This window comes from Mobula birostris, chromosome 18 (assembly GCF_030028105.1).
Source record: "Mobula birostris isolate sMobBir1 chromosome 18, sMobBir1.hap1, whole genome shotgun sequence".
NCBI classification, from domain to species: Eukaryota; Metazoa; Chordata; class Chondrichthyes; order Myliobatiformes; family Myliobatidae; genus Mobula; species Mobula birostris.
The window spans coordinates 8,511,021-8,534,867 of NC_092387.1; the positions used below are offsets into that span (position 1 = coordinate 8,511,021).

At 42.0% G+C, this 23,847-nt stretch overlaps 1 protein-coding gene across 5 annotated transcripts in view; it reads left to right on the forward strand.

The window, feature by feature from the left end:
• Positions 1 to 1,274: 1,274 nt before the first annotated feature.
• prc1b (protein regulator of cytokinesis 1b) overlaps positions 1,275 to 23,847 on the forward strand; it is a 28,309-nt gene continuing 5,736 nt past the window's right edge. Inside the window, exons 1-13 of one of the 5 annotated variants that reach the window (XM_072282160.1) lie at positions 1,275 to 1,533; positions 8,975 to 9,107; positions 9,713 to 9,835; positions 9,943 to 10,176; positions 10,741 to 10,911; positions 11,560 to 11,709; positions 13,049 to 13,196; positions 13,803 to 13,939; positions 14,361 to 14,456; positions 15,369 to 15,515; positions 15,910 to 16,020; positions 16,339 to 16,449; positions 17,325 to 17,513. In XM_072282160.1, coding sequence (XP_072138261.1) covers positions 1,520 to 1,533; positions 8,975 to 9,107; positions 9,713 to 9,835; positions 9,943 to 10,176; positions 10,741 to 10,911; positions 11,560 to 11,709; positions 13,049 to 13,196; positions 13,803 to 13,939; positions 14,361 to 14,456; positions 15,369 to 15,515; positions 15,910 to 16,020; positions 16,339 to 16,449; positions 17,325 to 17,513 — 1,764 coding nt within the window. In that variant the 5' untranslated portion in view covers positions 1,275 to 1,519. The remainder of the gene's footprint in view (positions 1,534 to 8,974; positions 9,108 to 9,712; positions 9,836 to 9,942; positions 10,177 to 10,740; positions 10,912 to 11,559; positions 11,710 to 13,048; positions 13,197 to 13,802; positions 13,940 to 14,360; positions 14,457 to 15,368; positions 15,516 to 15,909; positions 16,021 to 16,338; positions 16,450 to 17,324; positions 17,514 to 23,847) is intronic. The other 4 variants (XM_072282161.1, XM_072282163.1, XM_072282164.1 and 1 more) reach the window with 4 other exon arrangements.

Below are 23,847 nucleotides of genomic sequence, written 5' to 3' on the forward strand. Positions count from 1 at the left end.
ACATATGAACATGATGTGTGAATAGTGCTAAGTATAATAAAAAAAATTAATGCAAACAGTTGAAAAATCACTGTGAAACTTGATGCTGTTTGTTGCTTGAAAGCTTCTCAATATTGGGTGTCCGACTTGTTGATGCCAAGAGCAAGACATTATCCCGATGGGCATCAGTCAATCTTGTTCTCAAATGGTTCTTGGTGTGCTTCATTTTTGAAAATAATTGCTCACACAGATAAGTGTTGCCAAACAATGCTGCCATCACACGTAAATATCTAGATATTTAGCGTGGATTTCTTGTCTTGTTAAAACACAGTGACGCTGTTTCTGTTTACAAATTTGAACGATCCCATCTGAAAACCTGCGCGTGCATGGAGAGTATCTAATACGTATTAATGAGGTAGTCTGCCTTCCCGTCATTCATGTATACCAGTGTTTGGTTTGGAACAAAACGGAACCTGGGGCCAGTGGAACAAGACGCTATGCATATCCATCAGTGTGGTGGCGTGAAACACTCAGAATAAGGAAAAATCGCTCGCGGGCCGGATAAGCATAGTATCTCACTGAGATCTAGTCCTGACGAACGGTCTCGGCCTGAAACGTCCACTGCACCTCTTCTTACAGATGCTGCCTGGCCTGCTGCATTCACCAGCAACTTTGATGTGCGTTGCTTGAATTTTCAGCATCTGCATAATTCCTGTTGTTTATAGTATCTCACTATTTGCTCGCGGGCCGTAGGTTGCCTACCCCTGCTTGGTAATACTCTTTCTGGAAGATAGAATAAGGTTCTGTCCCAAGCAATGAAATTTCTGGTCCTTAGCTTCGATTTGTAGATTGAGGGGCTGTGCGCAGTGAGTGATCTGTACCTTACAGGGCCCCTGCAGTGTGAGATCAAAACCCCAAACAGCTTAAAAGTAAAATCGAAGCAGAAAATGCTGGAAGTCAGAAGTAAAAAACAGAAACATAAGTAAAATATTTTTTTACTTTAGATATCCAACATCTTTTTTTCCCCCAGTTTAAGAATAGACCTTTCCTTGTAAAAATAACAAATCTTATTTGAATGGTAAAAGTAGACCCCAAGGCAAGGAAGCACATTTTCTAAACGATGCTGATACAGAGATCAACCAGGACCAAATTGAATGGGAGGAAGCGCATGCGCCTACCGTCGTAGCAACGAGTTGGCATCAGATGAAGTCATCCGCCATGACGTCACGGGGACATAGCCAATAAGAAGGCTGCATCAGTTAACCGTTGGAAAATTTGAACTGGAATAGAAGCAACGGCTGAAACGGTTTGGGAGTCGTGTGTAAACGGGCAGTGGGTCGGTCACAGAGCCGCGAGTGACGGACAGTGAGGGTGAGAGCGGAGACCGGGGTCGGTCACTGAGAGCCGCGAGTGACCGGACAGTGAGGGCGAGAGCGGAGACCGGGGGTGGTCATTGAGAGCCGCGAGTGACCGGACACCGGCGGGAGAGGTCAGATACCGAGACGGGACGAAACATTGACCGAGGCCGGAGAGCCGGAAAATGGTGAGAAGAAGGTAAGTGGAGGCTCGATTCCCGATTCTCTTACCCTGCGGCAAACCTGTTCCGCCCCATTCCCACAGCGAGCTGTCCCGGGATGAAGTCTCTGCCGGCCCAGTAACCGAGGGTGAAACAACCAACATTGCTGCCTTTTCACTGTTGAATTAACACCCCTCTGAAACCGGGTCTGACGAGAAACTGACCTAAAGGACAAACTGGGTGTTTTATTGCAGCTAGTCAATGGCACAGACTAGAATTCCAGAATAGGGCGTTGACTCAATTAAAGTCTCTTGAAGCTTCTGTATGATAGAGTGTTGTATTAGCAGTAGCATTACTATTTACTAAGCGTGTAAACGAACGTTTACAGTACGCAATGCAGTAGTCAACCATGTATTTCTTTAGGCTCAGTTTCCTGCACTCGTATTTAAAAGTTAGTTTTGTAAAGTTAATTGTCAGCTTGTTCAGCAATGGTAAAAAAAAATCTTTTCCCAGTGAAATTAGTGAGGAATCACGTTTAATATCACTGACATATGTGGCTGCTTGTAGGCAAACAAATCTCACGGTTGTATAATTTATGCATTCTTTAGTAATAAGTGTACCTTGAAATATGTTATGAAATTTATTGTTTTGCGAAGATCGTATAAAAAAACGATCGATAAATTACATTCATCATCAGGTGCCATGCCCAGTTTGAGCTTTGACTGCCATGGCCCACACACTCCTGTTTCAGGTCAAGTGGATCAATTCATTGGTATTCATTTCCAGTTCTCTGGCTGCTGTCTCCTTCATCATTTGTCTTTGTCTTCCTCTTGCTTTCTTCCTTTCAATCTTTACCATAATTAACCATAGAAACCATGGAAACTACAGCACAGAAACAGGCCCTTTGGCCCTTCTTGGCCGTGCCGAACCATTTTCTGCCTATTCCCACTGACCTGCACACGGACCATATCCCTCCATACACCTCCCATCCATGTATCTGTCCAATTTATTCTTAAATGTTAAAAAAGAACCCTCATTTACCACCTCGTCTGGCAGCTCATTCCATACTCCCACCACTCTCTGTGTGAAGAAGCCCCCCCTAATGTTCCCTTTAAACTTTTCCCCCCTCACCCATGTCCTCTGGTTTTTTTTTCTCCCCTTGCCTCAGTGGAAAAAGCCTGCTTGCATTCACTCTATCCATACCCATCATAATTTTATATACCTCTATCAAATCTCCCCTCATTCTTCTACGCTCCAGGGAATAAAGCCCTAACCTATTCAACCTTTCTCTGTAACTGAGTTTCTCAAGTCCTGGCAACATCCTTGTAAACCTTCTCTGCACTCTTTCAACCTTATTTATACCCTTCCTGTAATTTGGTGACCAAAACAGAACACAATACTCCAGATTCGGCCTCACCAATGCCTTATACAACCTCATCATAACATTCCAGCTCTTATACTCAATACTTCGATTGATAAAGGCCAATGTACCAAAAGCTCTCTTTACCACCCTATCTACATGTGACGACACTTTTAGGGAATCTTGTATCTGTATTCCCAGATCCCTCTGTTCCACTGCACTCCTCAGTGCCTTACCATTAACCCTGTATGTTCTACGTTGGTTTGTCCTTCCAAAGTGCAATACCTCACACTTATCAGTATTAAACTCCATCTGCTATTTTTCAGCCCATTTTTCCAGCTGGTCCAAGTCCCTCTGCAGGCTCTGAAAACCTTCCTCACTGTCTACTACACCTCCAATCTTTGTATCATCAGCAAACTTGCTGATCCAATTTACCACATTATCATCCAGATCATTGATATAGATGACAAATAACAATGGACCCAGCACTGATCCCTGTGGCACACCACTAGTCACAGGCCTCCACTCAGAGAAGCAATTCTCTACCACCACTCTCTGGCTTTTTCCATCGAGCCAATGTCTAATCCAATTTACCACCTCTCCATGTATACCTAGCGACTGAATTTTCCTAACTAACCTCCCATGCGGGACCTTGTCAAAGGCCTTACTGAAGTCCATGTAGACAATAACCACTGCCTTCCCTTCATCCACTTTCCTGGTAACCTCCTCGAAAAACTCCAATAGATTGGTCAAACATGACCTACCATGCACAAAGCCATGTTGACTCTCCCTAATAAGCCCCTGTCTATCCAAATGCTTGTAGATTCTGTCTCTTAGTCCTCCCTCCAATAACTTACCTACTACTGACGTTAAACTCACCGGCCTATAATTTCCCGGATCACTTTTCGATCCTTTTTTAAACAAAGGAACAACATGAGCCACTCTCCAATCCTCCGGCACTTCACCCATAGACAGCGACATTTTAAATATTTCTGCCAGGGCCCCCGTAATTTCAACACTAGTCTCCTTCAGGGTCCGAGGGAACACTCTGTCAGGTCCCGGGGATTTATCCACTTTAATTTTCCTCAAGACAGCAAGGACCTCCTACTTTTCAATCTGTACAGTTTCCATGGTCTCACTACTTGATTCCCTCAATTCCATAGATTTCATGCCAGCTTCCTTAGTAAATACAGACGCAAAAAACCTATTTAAGATCTCCTCAATTTCCTTTGGTTCCGCACAAAGCCGTCCACTCTGATCTTCAAGAGGACCAATTTTATCCCTTACAATCCTTTTGCTCTTAATATACTTGTAAAAGCTCTTTGGATTATCCTTCACTTTGACTGCCAAGGCAACCTCATATCTTCTTTTTGCCCTCCTGATTTCTTTCTTAAGTATTTTCTTGCACTTCTTATACCCCTCAAGCACCTGATTTACCCCGTTTCCTATACATTTCATACAACTCCCTCTTTTTTTTTTAATCAGAGTTGCAATATCCCTTGAGAACCAAGGTTCCTTATTCCTATTCAATTTGCCTTTAATCCTGACAGGAACATACAAACTCTGCACTCTCAAAATTTCCCTTTTTGAAGGCTTCCCACCTACCAATCACATCTTTGCCAGAGAACAACCTGTCCCAATCCACGCTTTTTAGATCCTTTCTCATTTCTTCAAATTTGGCCGCCTTCCAGTTCAGAACCTCAGCCCTAGGACCAGATCTATCCTTGTCCATGATCAAATTGAAACTAATGGTGTTATGATCACTGGAACCAAAGTGCTCCCCTACACAGACTTCTGTCACTTGCCCTAATTCGTTTCCTAACAGGAGATCCAATATTGCATCCCCTCTAGTTGGTCCCTCTATATACTGATTTAGAAAACTTTCCTGAACACATTTTACAAACTCTAAACCATCTAGACCCCTAACAGTATGGGAGTCCCAATCAATGTATGGAAAATTAAAATCCCCTACCACCACAACTTTGTTTCCTGCAGTTGCCTGCTATCTCTCTGCAGATTTGCTCTTCTAAGTCTCATTGACTATTGGGTGGTCTGTAATACAATCCCACTAATGTGGCCATACCTTTCCTGTTTGTCAGCTCCACCCATAAGGACTCAGTAGACAAGCCCTCTAATCTGTCCTGCCTGAGCACTGCTGTAATATTTTCTCTAACAAGCAATGCAACTCCCCCACCTTTCATTCCTCTGCCTCGATCACATCTGAAACATTGGAACCCTGGAATATTAAGCTGCCAGTCCTGCCCCTCCTGTAGCCAAGTTTCACTAATTGCTACAACATCATAATTCCACGTGTCAATCCACGCCCTCAACTCATCCGCCTTCCCCGCAATACTCCTAGCATTGAAATATATACGCCTCAGAAGATTTTTACCACCACTCACAACCTTTCTATCAGCGGATTTGCTTAAACTTTCAATAACATTTATTTTCACCCCAGCCACACTGTCAGCTCTGGCACTCTGGTTCCCATCCCCCTGCAAATTACCGCGCATCCCCCTGCAATTACCGCGCATTCTAACTCCTCTTTCCTAATCACATTAATTACATTAAGTAGGATAAATGAAAAAAATTGAAAAATAAGTATTCAATATTGGATTGTCACTATTTAAGGATCTAAGAAATAGGAAGCATAGGCCATTCAGTCCTTTAGTTCACTTCGCCATTCAGCAAAATTCTGGTAAATCTTTATTAATATGGTTTTCCAGCCCTGACTCTATGCCTTGACTCCACAAGGAACTGATTTGTCCCTAAGCTTACCAAGGAAATAACAATTCTCAGGCAGTTCATTCCCAATAATTAGAAAATGGACGTAGTATTTACAGACAACACACATAAAAGTTGCTGGTGAACGCAGCAGGCCAGGCAGCATCTCTAGGAAGAGGTGCAGTCGATGTTTCAGGCCGAGACCCTTCGTCAGGACTACTCACTCTTCCTTCAGTTAGTCCTGACGAAGGGTCTCGGCCTGAAACGTCGACTGCACCTCTTCCTAGAGATGCTGCCTGGCCTGCTGCGTTCACCAGCAACTTTGATGTGTGTTGCTTGAATTTCCAGCATCTGCAGATTTCCTGTTGTTTATAGTATTTACAGAAATAATTTTCCTTGCAACATTATGTTGCCACTAATTTCCCCAAAGGCTTTAACCTGGTTGCTATGCCTATCCACCTATCTTCAGCCCCTTTCCAGCTATGACCCCTCCCATTCCAAGTCTTGTCAGCCATCATATTCCAAGGACAGAGGCTTGGTTTATTTCTTATAGGAGTATGTAGGGGTTCACTGGTAACGGCAACCTTTATTGTACACCCCTAAAAGCTCCTCCCATGACACTGCTCTGCTCTATTTGAGAAGCTCTTTCAATCTCATAGAAAGACGGAGTGGTTATGTCACAGTAAGAAGCTATTTCTTCTGCTGTGTTCATAATGGCTCTCTAACAGAGCAAACTTCGAGTTCCACCTCTTGGTCATATCTCCATAGTCTAGCAGATTTTTCTGCACTATCTAAACAGTTATCCTGTGTAAACCACAATGAAACCTGCTTCCACCACATCTGAAAGCAGTGCACAGTATTTTATTCCGTCCTAATGTATCAAAATGACAAGTTGTGTCGTGGTTGGCATCCCTGTCAATGGTGCAATAATATAGACCAAAAGAAGCAAAAACCATAGTTGTCTAACATCAGAAAGCGTCGATACTTAATAAACTCATTATCAATGCCACTTTTATGCCATACATGTTATCTGTGCTGCTGAGTCACGTCATTAAAAGCCTCTGTAAATGTTCGTGATAGCTCTATCAGCCTTGAATTCCTGATTCTCATATTTCTTCAATATTTTTATTGATTTCTATATAAAAGAATAGAGTCCAAGACAATGCATATTATAAAACAAAAGAAAAAATATAATACCAGATACAGTATATTGAATCGCATTAACGAACTCCTTACCCTGTATTTATATAGATTAGATTAATTCATATATTAGAATATAAACAGTTTTATAAAAAAAATCTATACCCACTACCAAAGTCAAAGCTGCTTGGGGGGGAAAAAAAAGAAAAAAAAACTTATCAGATAATAAAATATGGTATTAACCAACTTCTGTACTTTAACGAGAAGTTAAAGATTATGAAAATAGTTTAAAAACAGCCCCCACAAATTTTGAAAATCTTGGTTAGATTCAGAAATTGAACAACGAATCTTTTCTAAATTTAGGCATGCCGTAACATCCTGTAACCACTGAGCATGATTAGATGGAACAGCATCCTTCCATTTAAACAAAAGCGCCCTCCTAGCCATAAGAGAGATAAAAGCCAGAATGTACAGATCAGATGTCTTCAAAATGATATCTTTCCTTCCAACAATACCAAATAGGACAGTCAAAGGATTAGGCTTAAAACTTCACTTTAAAGAGTACAGAAAAAGTTCCTTCCAATATTTTCCAAGACTTGGGCATGCCCAAAACATATGAATAAATGAAGCTTTTCCATTGTTACACCTATCACAGTAGGGAGATATATCCATATAAAAATGAGATAATTTATCCTTGGTCATATAAGCCCTATGAACTACTTTAAATTGTAGGAGGCAGATATCTTAAAAATAATTAAATTTTGACCGCAGTGTTTTCTACAATTGTGACAAATTATACTTTATACTTTTTATTGTCGCCAAACAATTGGTACTAGAACGTACAATTATCACAGCGATATTTGATTCTGCGCTTCACACTCCCTGGATTACAAATATTAAATATTAAAAATACTTAAAATAGTTAAAATTAGTAAATATTAAAAACAAATTATAAATCATAAATAGAAAAATGGGAAGTAAGGTAGTGCAAAAAAACTGAGAGGCAGGTCTGGATATTTGGAGGGTATGGCCCAGATCCGGGTCAGGATCCATTCAGCAGTCTTAACACATTTGGAAAGAAGCTGTTCCTAAATCTGGCCGTATGAGTCTTCAAGCTCCTGACCCTTCTCCTGGAGGGAAGAGGGACAAAAAGTGTGTTGGCTGGGTGGATTGTGTCCTTGATTATCCTGGCAGGACTCCTCCGACAGCGTGCAGTGTAAAGTGAGTCCATGGGCGGAAGATTGGTTTGTGTGATGTGCTGCGCCGTGTTCACGATCTTCTGCAGCTTCTTTCAGTCTTGGACAGGACAACTTCCATACCAGGTTGTGATGCACCCTAGAAGAATGCTTTCTACGGTGCATCTGTAAAAATTAGTGAGGGTTTTAGGGGACAGGCCAAATTTCTTTAGTTTTCTCAGGAAGTAAAGGCGCTGTTGGGCCTTCTTGGCAGTGGACTCTGCCTGGTTGGACCAAGTCAGGTCATTTGTGATATTGACCCTGAAGAACTTAAAGCTTTTGACCTGTTCCACTTGCACACCACTGATGTAAATTGGGTCGTGCGGTCAGCTACTCCTTCTGAAGTCAACAACCAATTCCTTCGTCTTGCTGACGTTGAGGGATAGGTTATTGTCTTCGCACCATGCCACAAGGTTCTTAATTTCCTCTCTGTACTCAAACATCATTACCCGAGATACGGCCTACAATTGTTGTGTCATCAGCAAACTTATATATTGAGTTTGATGGAAACTTGACTACACAATCATGGATGTACAGTGAGTACAGCAGGGGGCTGAGTACACAGCCTTGTGGGGCACTGGTGCTCAGAGCGATTGTAGAGGAGAACTTGTCCGCTATTTTTACTGCCTGGGTCCTGTCTGTGAGGAAGTTGAAGATCCAGCTGCAGATCTGAGTGCTAAGGCCCAGGTTCTTGGTCCAATTTGAGTAAATTCAACAATGCTGAACTTTTTGCGTGCTTTTTCTGGTTTCCCCGTTGCTATTCCATCCCTGAGCTTTGAAGCTGCAGTGAAACAATGCAAATGTGGTAGGCCTTTTTTAACTTTAGTCCTATACTCAGAAATATGAGACATTTGTGGGATTTTTAACTGCGTAATCTGATCAGGTCGTTTGTGGAATTGATTTTTCTGGTTTGAACTGAGCTACAGCCAAAATTCCAAGTCCACTTGTTAATATTTTGTGCATATCATGCATTAATGTTTGGTTCTCACCACAAATGAAACATTTCAACTCTTTTTGCAGTGATGCACTGGCCACAGAGTCAGTTACCTGTCTCAATGCTGCACTTGCCCATCTTCGAAATATCTGGGAAGAAATTGGAATTCCAGAAGATCAAAGACTGCAGAGAACAGAAGTTGTTAAAAAGCATATTAAAGTAAGTAGCATATATTAGTATTGAGAGTAAAGAATCTTTATAATTTGCAGTGTATTCTTATGAATAGCAAGGTTAGTGCCAAGGCTGCCATGATCTGGACTGCCTGTTATTTCTTGCATGTGTAGGTATGGCACCTCATTCTTCCAGTGACATAGTAATAGACCACAGGGCTGCATACTGCAGTTTAAAACTATTTTGTTAATATGTGCTGAATAACCGGCTATATTAAATATTTCCTCGTTAAGCCAGTGACAAGATAAATGTGCTTTTGTTATAAACAGGGTGAAGTTCATTTGGTCTTGCACAGCTCTCTCATCTAGCTGGATTCTGATCATGATGGACAAATTGCCCTTCTGTTTACAGCATGTTTTTTTTATATATAGATCAGTCAATATGGATTTAATTTTTAAATCCTTTAAGGTGAATTGGCTGCACATTTTGTCATCTTTATTTTTAAAAAAAGACATAATGAAAATAAAATAGTACATCCTCTGTCTGTATTTATGTATCTTTTAGAGCGCTTTAGTTGATTTTAATTACAGTATGTATAAACTAGTGCCAAAATCTTTTCAAGAAAAATCTATTTGTGTCCTGTTTTCACACAGGGGCTACTGGATATGATGATTGCAGAGGAAGAAAATCTAAGGCAGCGGCTGAAAAAGAGCATTGCAGTGTGCCAGAAAGAACTCCATGCAGTGTGTCAGGAACTCAGTTTGGCTGTATGTCTGGTAAGTGTTAAAAGTCATCACCCTCATCCTTTTGAAGGTCTAGGGGGAGAAATAAGATTTTTTTTTTTAACCACTTAAGTAACAGTTTGAACTTGTATTTGTGACAGCCAGAAGAAGATTGCACAATGTTGCAGCTGGAAAAAGATCTAAGGACACGCTTGGAGGTTCTCTTAAAAGAGAAAAAAGAGAGAATGGCAAAGTTAAAATCCCTTAAAGAACAAGATGAGGAGCTTTGTGATATTCTCTGTACAACAGGTTACTCCATTGATGTTGATGCTGTTCCCAGTATTGAACAGCTAGATGCATTTTGTGCACACATTGCTTCACTTAATGAGGAAAAGGTAAAAAAATATTTTGAGATATTATAGCAGTGGTCCATATCCATATTGTCTATTAATATTTTAACCAATGCATACTTGGGTGTTTTGTGCCTGACATCCTTATGATCTATAATAATTGAACATCTCCATGTTTGAGACTTTGTTCAATTGTCTAACTTTCTTCATACATGTTTAAGCATTATTCCTGACTTTTTCCACAAACTAATTGAACAGGGAATATTCAGGGTAGTATTGCTTTAGAAATCTGTTCTCCTTTAAGAACACCATTGATGTTGAACCAATTTTAAGTTTTATTTGTTCATTGACCAACTAGATTTTTTGAAAGATATAGAACTGGATAAATTAGGCTGATTCATTTCAGAAATAGCTTGATTCAAGGTAGAGCTCACTTAAGAGGCTTAGTTGGGCTATCTATGTTCCTGCAATAAGAATAAGAAGCATTTAATCTGTCATATAAATCACTAGCATATTGGGTATAATTTTAACTTGTGTTTTGTGCATGTATTGTTTATGTGTTAACCAGAATTGCTGAATTCCCTAATAGTCATTTGGTTTTAATTTTAGGAACGCAGAAGGGCTGAGTTTGTGGCAACTAAGAAAAAGATAATTTTGTGCATGGATGAACTTGATCAGCTGCCTGACACTAGCTTTGAGAGAGATATTGTGTGTGAGGATGAGGATGCATTCTGCCTGTCTAATGAGAATATTATTGGTCTGAAAACATTACTTCAACAGGTGTGTAAATGCATGCAACAACTTGTACTGCTGATCTCATTATCTTGGAGCATTTCAGAGTTCTTAAATATGGTTTTTTTTTGAATTGTAGTTTTAGAACAATATGATAGCTGTGTTCCACTGAGAGGGATATATTATTGTTATTCCCCAGAGAACTGGTAACTCTTTGAATTGTGCTGCTGGATCTGTTTAGGGTACTTAACATTGGAAATAATTAAACTGCTTTTTATCTTGACCCACTAGTGAAATGTAATTACTTCTTTTTGTATCCAGCTAATGTTAGAAAGCTTTCTTTGGATTCATCATTTCCATAAAGTTGTTGCAACTCTCTGGAACGTGATTGACTGCCTGAACAGTTTTCCTGGTGCATTTCTGATGTATATCATATTTCAATCTATGTTTGAAAAGATTTGTAATTTTCCAAGTGATACTTCCAGAAATAACAAGTTGTTTAAAATTTATTATTTTTAAAACACTACGATTAACATTTGGGATCAGTGGGTAATTTTCTTAAACTGAAATCTTGTACTGCCTTAACTTGAAATTCCATGTCTATCCTTTAAAAAATGTAAATTAAATGAATGGCTTTTGTGAGCTGGTCTGGTTGGTAGGAAAACTCCAGTAACTCTGAAGCATATTTGTTTTTAGCTGGAGATGAAGAGAACTCAGAATGAAGCAAAATGCTCGGAGCTGAGAAGTCAAATAATTAACCTGTGGGACTGGCTGAAAATTTCTGATGAAGAACGTAATGCTTTTGCCGTAAACATGGTTGGATCCAGGGCTAAAACAATGCAAACAGTAAGTACATTTGCTGTTAAATGTTGAGGATGAGGGTACAGTCGGCCCTCCTTATCCACAAGGGATTGGTTGCGGGACCCCTCACGGATACCAAAAAACGCGGATGCTCAAGTCCCTTATTTAACCTGTCTCAATGTGAGGACCTTAGGACCCAGCGGAGCCCTGGACCTTATTTAACCTGTCTCAATGTGAGGACCTTAGGACCCAGCGGAGCCCTGGACCTTATTTAACCTGTCTCAGTGTGGTGGGCATTAGGACCCGGCCGTGCAGCTCTGAATCCACAGTGTTTCTGTTCATGAAAATAATCACGAACACGATTTAAAATAAAGTGGAAATAATAAATCGATCAGAAAGAGGTGAAACACCATCGGTCATTGGAAAAGCGTTAGGCTACAGTCGGTCAACAGTCGGAACAATTTTAAAGGATAAGATGAAAAAGGCCCTGCCCAATTAAAGCAACAATTATTATGTAGCAACGCAGTGGTTTAATTTTTGGGTTTTTGATTCTCCACATCAACCCAGAAGGGATGGAGAGCGCGCTTGGGAGCGATCTGTCACTGGATCGAACTCGGGAACTTCTGTTCCCAAGCCCAGCGCTGAAACATATGTTTCTTAATTATTTTATATGCATAGAAAGGTAAAGTATATACTATATACTAAGACAAATGTTTGACTAACTGACGCTAGATACCGGATGTACCTGTTCCGACTTAGTAAGAGAGCTTCCAGTTTTTATCGATCCCGATCCACGATAACCTACGCACATCCTCCCCCGTATATTTTAAATCATCTCTAGATTACTTATAATACCTAATACAATGTAAATGCTATGTACAATAGTTGTTATACTGCATTGTTTAGGGAATAATGACAAGAAAAAAAAGTCAGTACATGTTCAAATAACAAGTGCTGGAAGAGCACTTCTGGGTTTTCTCGATTTGTGGTTGGTTGAATTCGCGCATGCAGAACTCGCGGATAAGAAGGGCGGACTATTATTAATAATATTTTCGGGTTGGGGGGGTAGATGAGTGCTTATATGTAAAGTTGATGGCCTTCATTCACCTGAGGCTTTGGATATGCTAAAGCTACAATGAGCTCTAAACATGTAGGAATATTTCATTATCATAATGCTATTAGTTAACAGTTTAGTATTGATATTGAGTATTGCCAATGTGGAGTCTAATTTGCTAATTATTGGATTTCTTGGCCAAATGTGTAAGTTGTGTGTTTTTGAAAGAATTAGCACTGAATTGTTTTTCACAACAATCCACACTTTGTAGTGGAGTTAAGATGTACTTCTTGGAAAGCCACGAGGAAAATGTTGATTGCTGTGATTCAGTTGCAGACAGAGTTGGAACGTCTTGAAGTCCTGAAATTACAAAACATGAAAAATGTGATTGAAGCTGTCCGACAAGAGCTGGTGTCCTACTGGGATAAATGTTTCTTCAGCTCTGAACAGCGACAAGCTTTTGCTCCATATTATGAAGGTTCAACTTTTAATTTAAACATTTTACTGCTAAAGAATTTTTCTACTATACTGTGACTGCACTCCGAATTGTAGACTTTAGGTGATGGGTGTCAGACAGCTTTGGTAAGGGGGAATACAAATGGAGCATCCTATACTACTTGTTTATAATGCAACTTTATGCAGCAAATTGTTGGTATTTTAATTTATTGTCCATTACACCACTGGCATTTAAGGTAGCAGTGAAGGTTCTCCTCTGTCTGTCCTTGGCCATATAGAAAGAATCTTCATTGCAGTTTCCATGACAACCAGTAGACTGGTGGACCACTCTTACTCGGGTGTCTATCTTTTTACCTGTTTGGTGTGGGTGACCCTACCAGGAGCCCCTGACTCCAGCCAACATAGCTCTCTGGGTCATTGAGGTAAACAAGCCTCCAAACCATACGACATTATAGTCCTCTTGGAAGGAACTGCTGGTATGCTGGAATGTTACTCCAAATGATAATTCTTTTGACTCCCTTTTGTTAAAACTATAATTTTGAAGTGTAGCATTTTTGAAGAAGCTTTGAGACTGATTTTAGTTTGTTGTACAGTATTACTTGTTAAAATGTTCTTTTTCTCTCAAAAGAGAATTACACCGAAGATTTATTGCAGCTTCATAACTTGGAGCTGAATCGATTGAAGCAGTATTATCAAACACACCAGCAGCTATTTGAGGGTGTCTGGAAGTGGGAAGAAAATTGGCAGCTTTACTTGGGTTTTGAGGTAAGTTGCAAGAACTTCCTGTAAAAATGCAATTAATTGTTCAGTGGAATACATTATTGTTGAATTGCTCTTGCAATCAGCATTGAAAAATACTGTCATTGGATCATAAGGCAGAGGAGCAGAATTAAACAATTTGGCCCATTGAGTCTGCTCTGCTATTCAACTGTAGTTGATTTTATTTATCCTTTAGACCTCATTCTCTTATCATCTGACGCCCTTATTAATCAAGAACTTATTAACCTCTACTTTAAATATTACCAATGACAGTCCGCAAGTTATTAATCTTAAAATGTTTTTGTTGTTGTGGAAAAAAAAAACTTTATAAAGTGCACTACTACCTGGGGAGCTCCTGTATGGTTAGCCAGGTTGAAAGTAATTTTATTAAAGTAAACAGTAACATTTTAGAATATTTTGCTTACAGAAAAAGGCATCGGACCCAAACCGGTTCACCAACCGAGGAGGCAACCTGTTAAAAGAGGAGAAGCAGAGAACCAAGCTGTACAAAATGCTGCCTAAAGTATGTATTTACCCTGAACAAACTGCAGTCCACAAGTCCAGTGTGAATTTAATAGTGAAGATGGGCAAAGTGGCATCAGCAGAGCCACCTGTACAGTGTGCAAAACCAGGAGGAGCTGAAGTGACTGAGATGCCTTGGCCATTCTACTGTCAATAAATCATGATGGAATAGCAGATAAAATTCAGTATTTTGACACTATTTTCTCAATGACTAAGTCTTATAAATGAATAAGCCAGTGAACCTTACTGACCATCTCAAGCCTGTTCTACCCTTTAATTGGGTAATTGATTTGTACCTCATCAGTTTACCTAGCTTTTGAATTTTCTATTCTTGATGCCATTAATGATTAAAAATAACCCTTGGCTTTAAATGTTCTATTGAAACTACATTTTTCTGTTGGAGGAGTTGTATACTTCTACATTTTCAATGGGACATGCTTCCTTGTTTACATCTCGCTTTTCTGATTGTGTCCTCTTGTACGGGAATTTAAGCCTGTTCTAAGGAAACTTCAAATGCTTGAATCAGATCCCCCTCTAAACTTGAGGAAATACATTCATGGTTTCAGTAACCATGCCTGGAACTTAGTCCTCCTGATGCTATCTGACCCAGGATGTATTTAATTGAAGCATAACTTTTAAACGTTGTACTCCAGTTCCTGGTATATGAGCACATTTCCATTCAATTTTTTCATCTGTGCAGTAGCTTTAAGGTGCTTGTGCAGAATAATTTTCCCCTTCTACAGTATCTTGCCATTAATAACATTTAATTTTGTCCCATTTTGGATTTGGATTGGATATTTTGACACAGTTTGAATTGAAGACAGTTGACAGACTCTTAAAGGGTAGCCGCATTCATTGTTTCACATCTTCAAATCTTTCTGCAAAAGCACTAATGAATTGCTATATATTTCAGCTGGAAGAAGAGTTGAAGGTGCAGATCGAGGCCTGGGAGCAGGAGCATTGTTCACAATTTTTGGTTAATGGACAAAACTTCATGGGTTATGTATCGGAGCAATGGGAGCGGCATAAATTGGAGAAAGAGCGTGAGAAACAAGAGCGGGTAAGACTATGCTGTGTGCATTGTGGTCAAATTATTGTAGTATTAACATTTGTGTGATTAAGACAGATTTATCTGTTTAAATCCCTACCATTGTTGGTTTTGAGTCAATCCTTGAGGGATTGGATAGTGAGAGATTTCTCTCTCTCCAAAAACCTAATGATGACTAGATTGCACATTTAATTGCCTCTCCAGTATTGCCTTATATTAAGTTGTCAATTGCAGTCTTTTTATTACATGAGGTCAAAAGGCTTTTTATCATCATGAAACAGTGTTCTAAAAGTAATGTAATCCGTACCCTGTAGGAAGCTCTAGTATGCCGTAAGACAAATGTGATGTATCAAAACCCTCAACGCGTTCCTGTTTAGTGACTAATAGGGTTTTGTTTGTTCTGCAGCAACTGAAAAAGAATAGGCTGATTGAAGAAGAAATGCTGTATGGCAGTGCACCAAAAACTCCAAGCAAGCGAAAGGTTAATCCAGCCAATACACCAGGGAAGTTACGGAAGGTAATAGCTCTGAATATCATTTTCAGCTTCAGGAATTTTTCCTTAACCCGCAGTGATTGTTCATACAAAAGTATTAACTACAGTTTGCCTACTTTAAGGCAATGTTTATTTTTATTTCATGATATCCATTGTCATTATTAATTATGTGCTGTGGTCTGTATTGTGCTAATTTAAAATTGGTACACATTCATCCTAATATTGCTGTTAATCATTCCACGTTTCTCTTGAGCTTCGGTTCTGCTATTGATACTAAAATCTAGATGTGCTTTTAACTTGATAGTCCCTGTGTTAATATCCTCTTTCCTGCTTTTGTCTTAGCTAAATGGTACATCGATTGCTAGTGCCACTCCCAACAGCACCTTTCGCTCTGCTATTGGCAGTAGTGTCTGTTTCTCACCAATCTCCCGACCCCCACTGTCTGGACGCAAGGTCAGTCACCAGCCTGCATGCTTTGTTTATCTGGCAAATATATTTGACGTCTGAGCTATTAGTTTTACAGTTTTAAAAAAACAGATGTCTTCTGCGTTAACAATATACCATGAATTTTTAAATCGACGTGCATCAATTGTATAAGTTCTGGCATTTCAAACAGGTGCTACTCTCTACCTTGGGTTAAGATGCATTGCTCTTAGCATTTGTTCAACAAAGAAACAAGAATGTGGTTTTCCTCTAGATTTGTGGGGCTGTGTTGAAGAGATTTTGAAACTGTATTCTAGATTAATAACAAGCAAACTGCTCTTTATTTGTTTGTTTATTTAGATGAGAGTTGACTAGGGCCTCTGGTCCTTCAAGCCACATTGCCTAGCAGTCCCCTAATTTAATCGTAGCCTAATCACGAGGCAACTTGTGTCTGATTAACCGATCACCAGTATGTCTGTGGAGTGTGGGAGGAAACCGCAGTAGCCAGAGGAAGCCCATGCGGTCGGTCACAAGGGGAATGTGCAAACTCTTTGCAGGCACCAGTGGGAGGGAATGCATTGTGTGGTGCACTTTTTTTTCTAGATTCTGTGATAGGCCTTTGTGTAGCAGTTGCAATGTACAAAAGATGATTAACTCCCAATTTGTACATTGAGCTATCCATTGAAAAGGTACTAATTATTCTGTTCAATGCTTCACCCTGTCAATACTTTTTCCAAGAGTCCCAAGATTAGATGGTAATATAGGATTATACTTTTTGCTGGTTTAAGTAGAGCGTAAAAATGTCAAAAGGCCATAACTCTTGCTTTTCTAGTAACAACACCCAGAATCATGGCAATTCCTTGTTATTATTGTTAGTCTAATTCTCTTTCCTATTGCTTCTTTAGCCAGGGCAATCTACGTGCACACCGGGATATTCTGCTAAAAAACTCCCACGCCATGGTTTCAATGAAAGGAACAAAGAGAATATTTCTCACTTAAGTGCAACAGCAGTGAGTGGTGCGTCTATCGGCTTCTCCACGCAACGGAATAATCTCAGCGTAAATTCAGTTGCCACCACTTATTCTGAGTTTGCGGTAATTTCAATTTTTGCAGTCATCTACCAATCACTGTGGTAACATGGTGCTGGAGGTTGGGAAACTTGAAGCAAAGGTGGGGGTGTGGGAAGGTGGTCACAGAAATTACTCTTCATAATGAAAAGCAGTCAGTATTGGGTTGGAGCTGATAATTCAGCTTGCTTCCTTTACTACTACATTTCTTTATCAGATAACAGTTTGCACAGCTCTAGCTTCTGACCTCTGATATTTGCATTGACAGCATGTTCTTGGGATGTAAATGAGCTAGAAGACTTTACTTTTAGCTGAGGTTCAAACAACTAGGTGATAAATTTGTCAGAAAACTTTCATGATGTCATACAGTGTGTTACAGGCCTTTCAGCCCTGAGTCAGCACTGACCTTCAAGCACTAATTTGTGCTAATCCTACTAATCCACTCTTATTCTCACCACATTCCAACCACTACCCTTGAATTCCTTCGCTCACCTGCACATCTTTCGGATGCCTGAGAAAACAGGACCCCAGGAAATTCTGGAAGCTCAGTGCACACAGGACAGGGACAGGATTTGAACCCAGGGTGTCGAAAGAAAGCAATTTTTCTTATTGTATCCCTTGAGAGGAGATTTTTTTTTCATCTTCAGTGTGCTAGTGGACTGGCACATTGCCTGGGGAGGCAATATTTCTACTTGGATGTAATGTTACCTGGATACTTGAACGATAGTGAGCCTAAGTAGGGAGTGGGGTTAAGTTGAATATCTCGGCTGGTGTGAAATTGAGCTAAATCATTCTCCTGCAATTTTCTTCAGTCCATTTTGGCAGCAGATTTGGCACTACTAGTGCATGAAGCTAGCAAACTACACTACTAGGGGACTTTTGTGATCTTCTGGCCTGTCAAAGCCATTTGCTTCTAATGAATAAACTCTTCTCAGGCTTCCAGTTGAATGCAAGGATCAATTGTAGACCAATGCTTTGATGACAGACTCAGCCATCATCTTCAGGGATGATGCCAGGGCATGTCTAGTCCAGTGATATTTAGTCCCTCGTGGTCTCTCCTTCCTGATTTGGTTAGTCCTCATCCAATCAGGTTTCTGCTCACCCTCATTTACAGTCTAATTCCAGTTCTTACGTAGAACGAGGCCTTTGTCTTTGTTAAAATTCTTTTCTTGTAATTTTATTTCAATGGCTTCCTTTTACCACACTGCGTTCGCAATGGCCAAAGGATTAACTTTGACGGCACAAAACTACTGTGCCATGCCAGTGGCTTTCGGGACTCCCTGGTAAAAGAAACCATTGAAACAGATGACAGGGTTAGTCATTGAAATGTCATCTATAATCCATACCTGTACCCAGCTGGAAGCTAGTGAGTTTGTCATACACACAGGGAAAGCACTAGATCCTTTCCCCACTTGTTTCTATGCTCTTGCTTAAACCCTGCCCAACAGTTTGAAGGTTTTCCCATTTCTGTTCATGTTTACTAACAGGGTTGGTGTCTAGTAATTTGCAGATTGTAGCATTTACTCCAGGAGGCTTAATATTTGCTGTGTTTCTAGTTTGATTCAAATCCACTGCAGAAACCAGCACTGTGTATCTTGAAAGTGTGGTCCACAAAGAGGATTTCTGAGCTCTATATCTAAAATATAGACCAGATTTTGAATTGAAAATTTACTTCTGAAAAGTTAGTTGATATACTTTCACACAACTTTCCCCTGCTCTCCAATTTTAAGGTGTATTGGTGTGGTGTTTGTGGTTCCTGGCTGTGTACTGCTATCTTGCTGTACTGGTGGTTATGTCATATGTAGGATTGCCTTGTGTATTTGTGTTGTGTGTGTGCTTAATCATATTGCATTACCAATCCTACCCAGTAAAACCCTAATGTGTTCTTGTGTACTTCCTACAGTGGATACTTGTGGGAAGCAAATATTGATTGCCTAGTGGTTCGTCCATCGTCGTCGATGAAGACGTTGACACCACTAGTCACTTTGAGACTGGATGCGGTGCGTCCGAAGATGACTGGTCAGGCCAATTCGGGCACGGAATGTCCTGGCACATGTTGGGCAGATGTGTAGGCACTGCAGTTGTTGCGCTGGTGGGTCTGGACTTGTGCAGCTCACGCTTATGTTGTGCTTCAGCAATGCGCCTTGCTTCGTAAGCTTGGCATCCCTTGTGGATGAGGCCGCGCCAGGTGGGGCGGTTTTGTGCCAGCATTTCCCAGGTGGTCGTGTCAATGTCAAGCAACTTCAAGGGGGCCTTTAGTGTGTCTTTGTAACGTTTCTCCTGCCCTCCATGTGAGCGTCTTCCAGCAGAGAGTTCCCCAAAAAGGAGCTGCTTGGGTATGCGCTCGTCCGGCATGCGGATGATGTGACCTGCCCACCGGGTCTGTGCTCTCATCAGCAGTGTGTGGACTGATGGTAGACTTGCTCTGGAGAGAACTTCAGTGTCTGGTACTTTATCTTGCCATCTGATGCCCCATATTCTGCGAAGACAAGTCATGTGGAAATGGTTGAGCTGTCTTGCATGCCTTCAATACACAGTCCACGTTTCACAGGCAGACAGGAGGGTAGTGAGTACCACGGCTCTGTAGACCTTCAGTTTTGTTGCTGGACTGATTCCTCAGCGTTCCCATACAGTTGAGCACAGTCTACCAAAAGCAGAACTTGCCTTTGCTATTCTGCAGTTAACTTCTGTATCAATAGTCACTGTTCGGGAGAGGGTGCTGCCAAGGTAAGTAAACTCCACTGCCTGTAGTTTCTGTCCTTTGACTGTGATTTTGGGTTCTGTGTACGGTGCATGAGGGGCAGGCTGGTGCATGACTTCGGTCTTTTTGATGTTGATGGCGAGTCCAAAGTTATCACAAGCCGTGGAGAGTTTGTCCATATTGACTTGCATCTCTGGCTCTGAACCAGCATACAGGGCGCAGTCATCGGCAAAGAGGAAGTCTCTCAGAACAGTCTCCTTCTCTTTGGTAATAGCTTGAAGTCTTCTCAGGTTGAAGAGCTTCCCATCCACTCTGGACTTGAGGCTGATTCCAGCATCACTGTCCTGGAAGGCATCATTCAGCATGGCAGTAAACATCATGCTGAACAGTGTGGGTGCGAGTACACAGCCCTGTTTGACACCATTGGTGACTGGGAACACCTCAGAGGATTCTCCACCGTCCAGCACTCTGGCCATCATGGAACTGGCATACAATCTGAATGAATTTGGCAGGGCAGCCGAACTTTGACATGATCCTCCACAGGCCTTGTCAGCAGACAGTGTCGAAGGCTTTCCTGAGGTCAACAAAAGTCGTGTAGAGTTCGCGATTCTGCTCCTGACACTTCTCCTGAAGTTGGCGTGCGGCAAAAATCATGTCAATAGTCCCATGACCTTTGTGAAAGCCACACTGTGACTCTGGCAGCAGGCCCAGCTCCAGATGAGTGACCAGACGATTGAGCAGGACTCTTGCAAGGATTTTTCCTGCAATGGAGAGCAGCGAGATTCCTCGGTGGTTGTCGCATACTTGTTGAATGCCCTTCCTCTTGTAGAGGTGTATGATGGATGCATCTTTAAGTTCCTGAGGAATGGATCCTTGCTTCCAAAAAGACTGGAACAACTCGGTGAGCTTCTCTATAAGTACAGGACCACCGGCTATGTAGATCTCTGCAGGTATGGCGTCTGCCCCTGGGGCTTTGCCACTGGATAGCTGGCTGACAGCTTCCCTGACTTTGGCTATTACTGGTGGGTCATCCGTGGCGCTGTTGATGTCGACTTGGGGAACCTTGTCGATCGCCTCATCGTTAATAGATGATGGTCGGTTGAGGACGGCCTCAAAGTGTTCAGCCCATCTCTGCAGGATCTGAGCCTTCCCTGTAATGAGAGTTGTACTATCTATACTCAGGAAGGGGGAACTCCCGAGGGACTGAGGTCCGTAGAGAGTGTTGAGGGCTTCATAGATTTGTTTCAAATTGTTTCTGTCAGCCTATCCCTGTATTTCATCTGCCTTGGTGCTCAGCCAGGCATCTTGCATTTTACACAGTTTATTCTGGACTGTCCTGCGAGCACTGGTAAAAGCGTTTTTCTTGGCAGCTGATGATGGGTCATTCTGATGGGCACGATGAAGACAGTGCTCTTCAACAAGTAGAGCCTGTATCTCCTCATCATTCGCATCGAACCAGTCATGCTGCTTGTGGGTAGAGAGCTCGAGCATCTTCAGTGCAGAAGAATGGACAGCATCCCTGAAGCGATCCCAGTCGTCCACAGCACTGTCTGCAAGGTGCAGGTCAGCAAGCCTGGTTTCTAAATCTGAAGCAATGCTGGGGTTCTTCAGCCTGGCCACATTGATTTTCTTCATAGCCCTGCTTCCTTGTGGTCGCCTCTTGGGTCAGATGCAGAGCTTCATTTTGGAGACAATGAGCCTGTGATCTGTCCAGCAGTCAGTGCTACACATGGCCTTGGTCACTCTGACATCCTGCCTGTCTTTTCTCCTGACAATGACATAGTGGATAAGATGCCAAAGCTTAGAGCGGGGGTGCATCCAGGAGGTCTTGTTACGGGTAGGCTGGCGGAAAGTTGTGTTGGTGATGAGGAGGTCGTGTGCTGCACAGCTCTTCAGTAAGAGTAGGCCGTTACTGTTACACTTAGCCACTCCATGACTCCCAACGACTCCCTGCCAGGCTGCAGAGCAGTGCCCTACTCTTACATTGAAGTCGCCGAGCAAGATCAGCTTGTCGGTGCTGCCCACTGCTAATAGTAGGGCGTCTAGTTCTTCATAGAACCTGTCTTTTGTCTCGTCCGGGTTGGTCATTTTGGGGGCATAGACGCTGATTAGGGTGGCTTGACTTCTGTTCTGTAGCAGAAGCTGTAGTGTCATGAGCTGGTCGTTCACACCCTTGGGGAGACTGGCAAGTTTCCAAACAAGGTGACTCCTGATGGCGAATCCAACTCCAGCATCATGACGCTCATCGCTGCCGCGACCGCTCCAGAAAAAAAAGTGTATCCGCCTCCAGTTTCAGTCAGCTGACCTACGTTGGCAAGATGAGTCTCACTCAGGGCTGCAGTGTCAATGTTGTATCTTGCAAGCTCTCTGGCAACTAAGGCTGTTCTCCTCTCTGGTCTGTTTGCTGTAGGGTTGTCCAATAGCGTGCACACGTTCCAAGTGCCAATGGTGAATGGTGTCACTTTGAGTTTTGTTGTGTTTGTTCGACCGCCAAACTGGGATCTCTGCCAGCCACAGTAAACTGGCCAGAGTGTAATGAAGCTGGCAATGTTTAGGGCACCTTTTCTAGCCCCTTCCTCATACTACGGAGGAGAGCAGTGCGTTCCGAAAGAGGGCTGCTCAGTTGCCCAGGTAGATGCCAAGTTTCACTGCTGCTTTGGTCAGTGAAAAGCAACCATTAGACCTGAGCTGCCTGTGTGCAGGTCCGTGACTACAGCTCCCAGTGTATCCACACCTGCTGCTTTGTCGCTCGCCCATCGCCACAAGACTTCAAAGGTTGAGGGGGATGATGGTGGTGGTGTTGAGACTACAGCGTGATTTGGATTTAAGTGAGGGAGAGTTGTGCAGCGTCAGCCTCACTCTCTCTTCCCAATTCCCATCTGGATCCAGTGGCAAGACAGAGTCTAGACGGCTGGAGATGGGACTAGGCGCAGTGGATGACCAGGACGTCTTCTGTGTCTTGTCCTGCTCTACACGTTCCACGATGCTTGCAGAGACCGCCGCCTTGACTGTTGGACCTTCCACTGGTCTTGTCCGCTCAGTCCGCTGGAGTCTGTCTTCACATGCTGGGTTAGACAACTCCTATCTCACCGAGGGTTTGAGACCCCTCGGCTACCCTCACCTGGTTTAGCCGGCTTGTCAAAACCATTGCCCGGGGTGTGGCCGCTGTCGCATGCAAACAGCTACGGGGAGCCACAGGTGAGAGCTGAGTGCCAGGTGGGGACCAAAGGTGGACAAAACCACCTTGGAAAGGACGCGACATGTTCCCCCACCAGAGGTGCTACCCGTCCCTGACACCCCATACACTCCTAATTGCCTAGAGCCTTGGGCAATGTACATTTAGGCTGTTGGAAATCTGGTCTACTTTCTGCTGCAGCATTACCTCCAGATTCTGTACCGCCTTCTGCTGAAAATGTGTCTCTGAAGGTGTAGATCAAATTCTAATTGGCAATTGTAAAATGTTGCACCATATTGATAACGTGTGAAATATACACAATGCAATCTAATATGCCCTGTTTTAGAAGTGCAGATCATGAATAAAATCACTTGCTTTTTCACAGGTGATTTGGTTATTCTTTTCTCCCCTAAATGTAGTTTAGATGTTGGAACTAATAATTTATCCAAAACTATTCAGAACTGTGCACGCTGGTGGTAAAGATT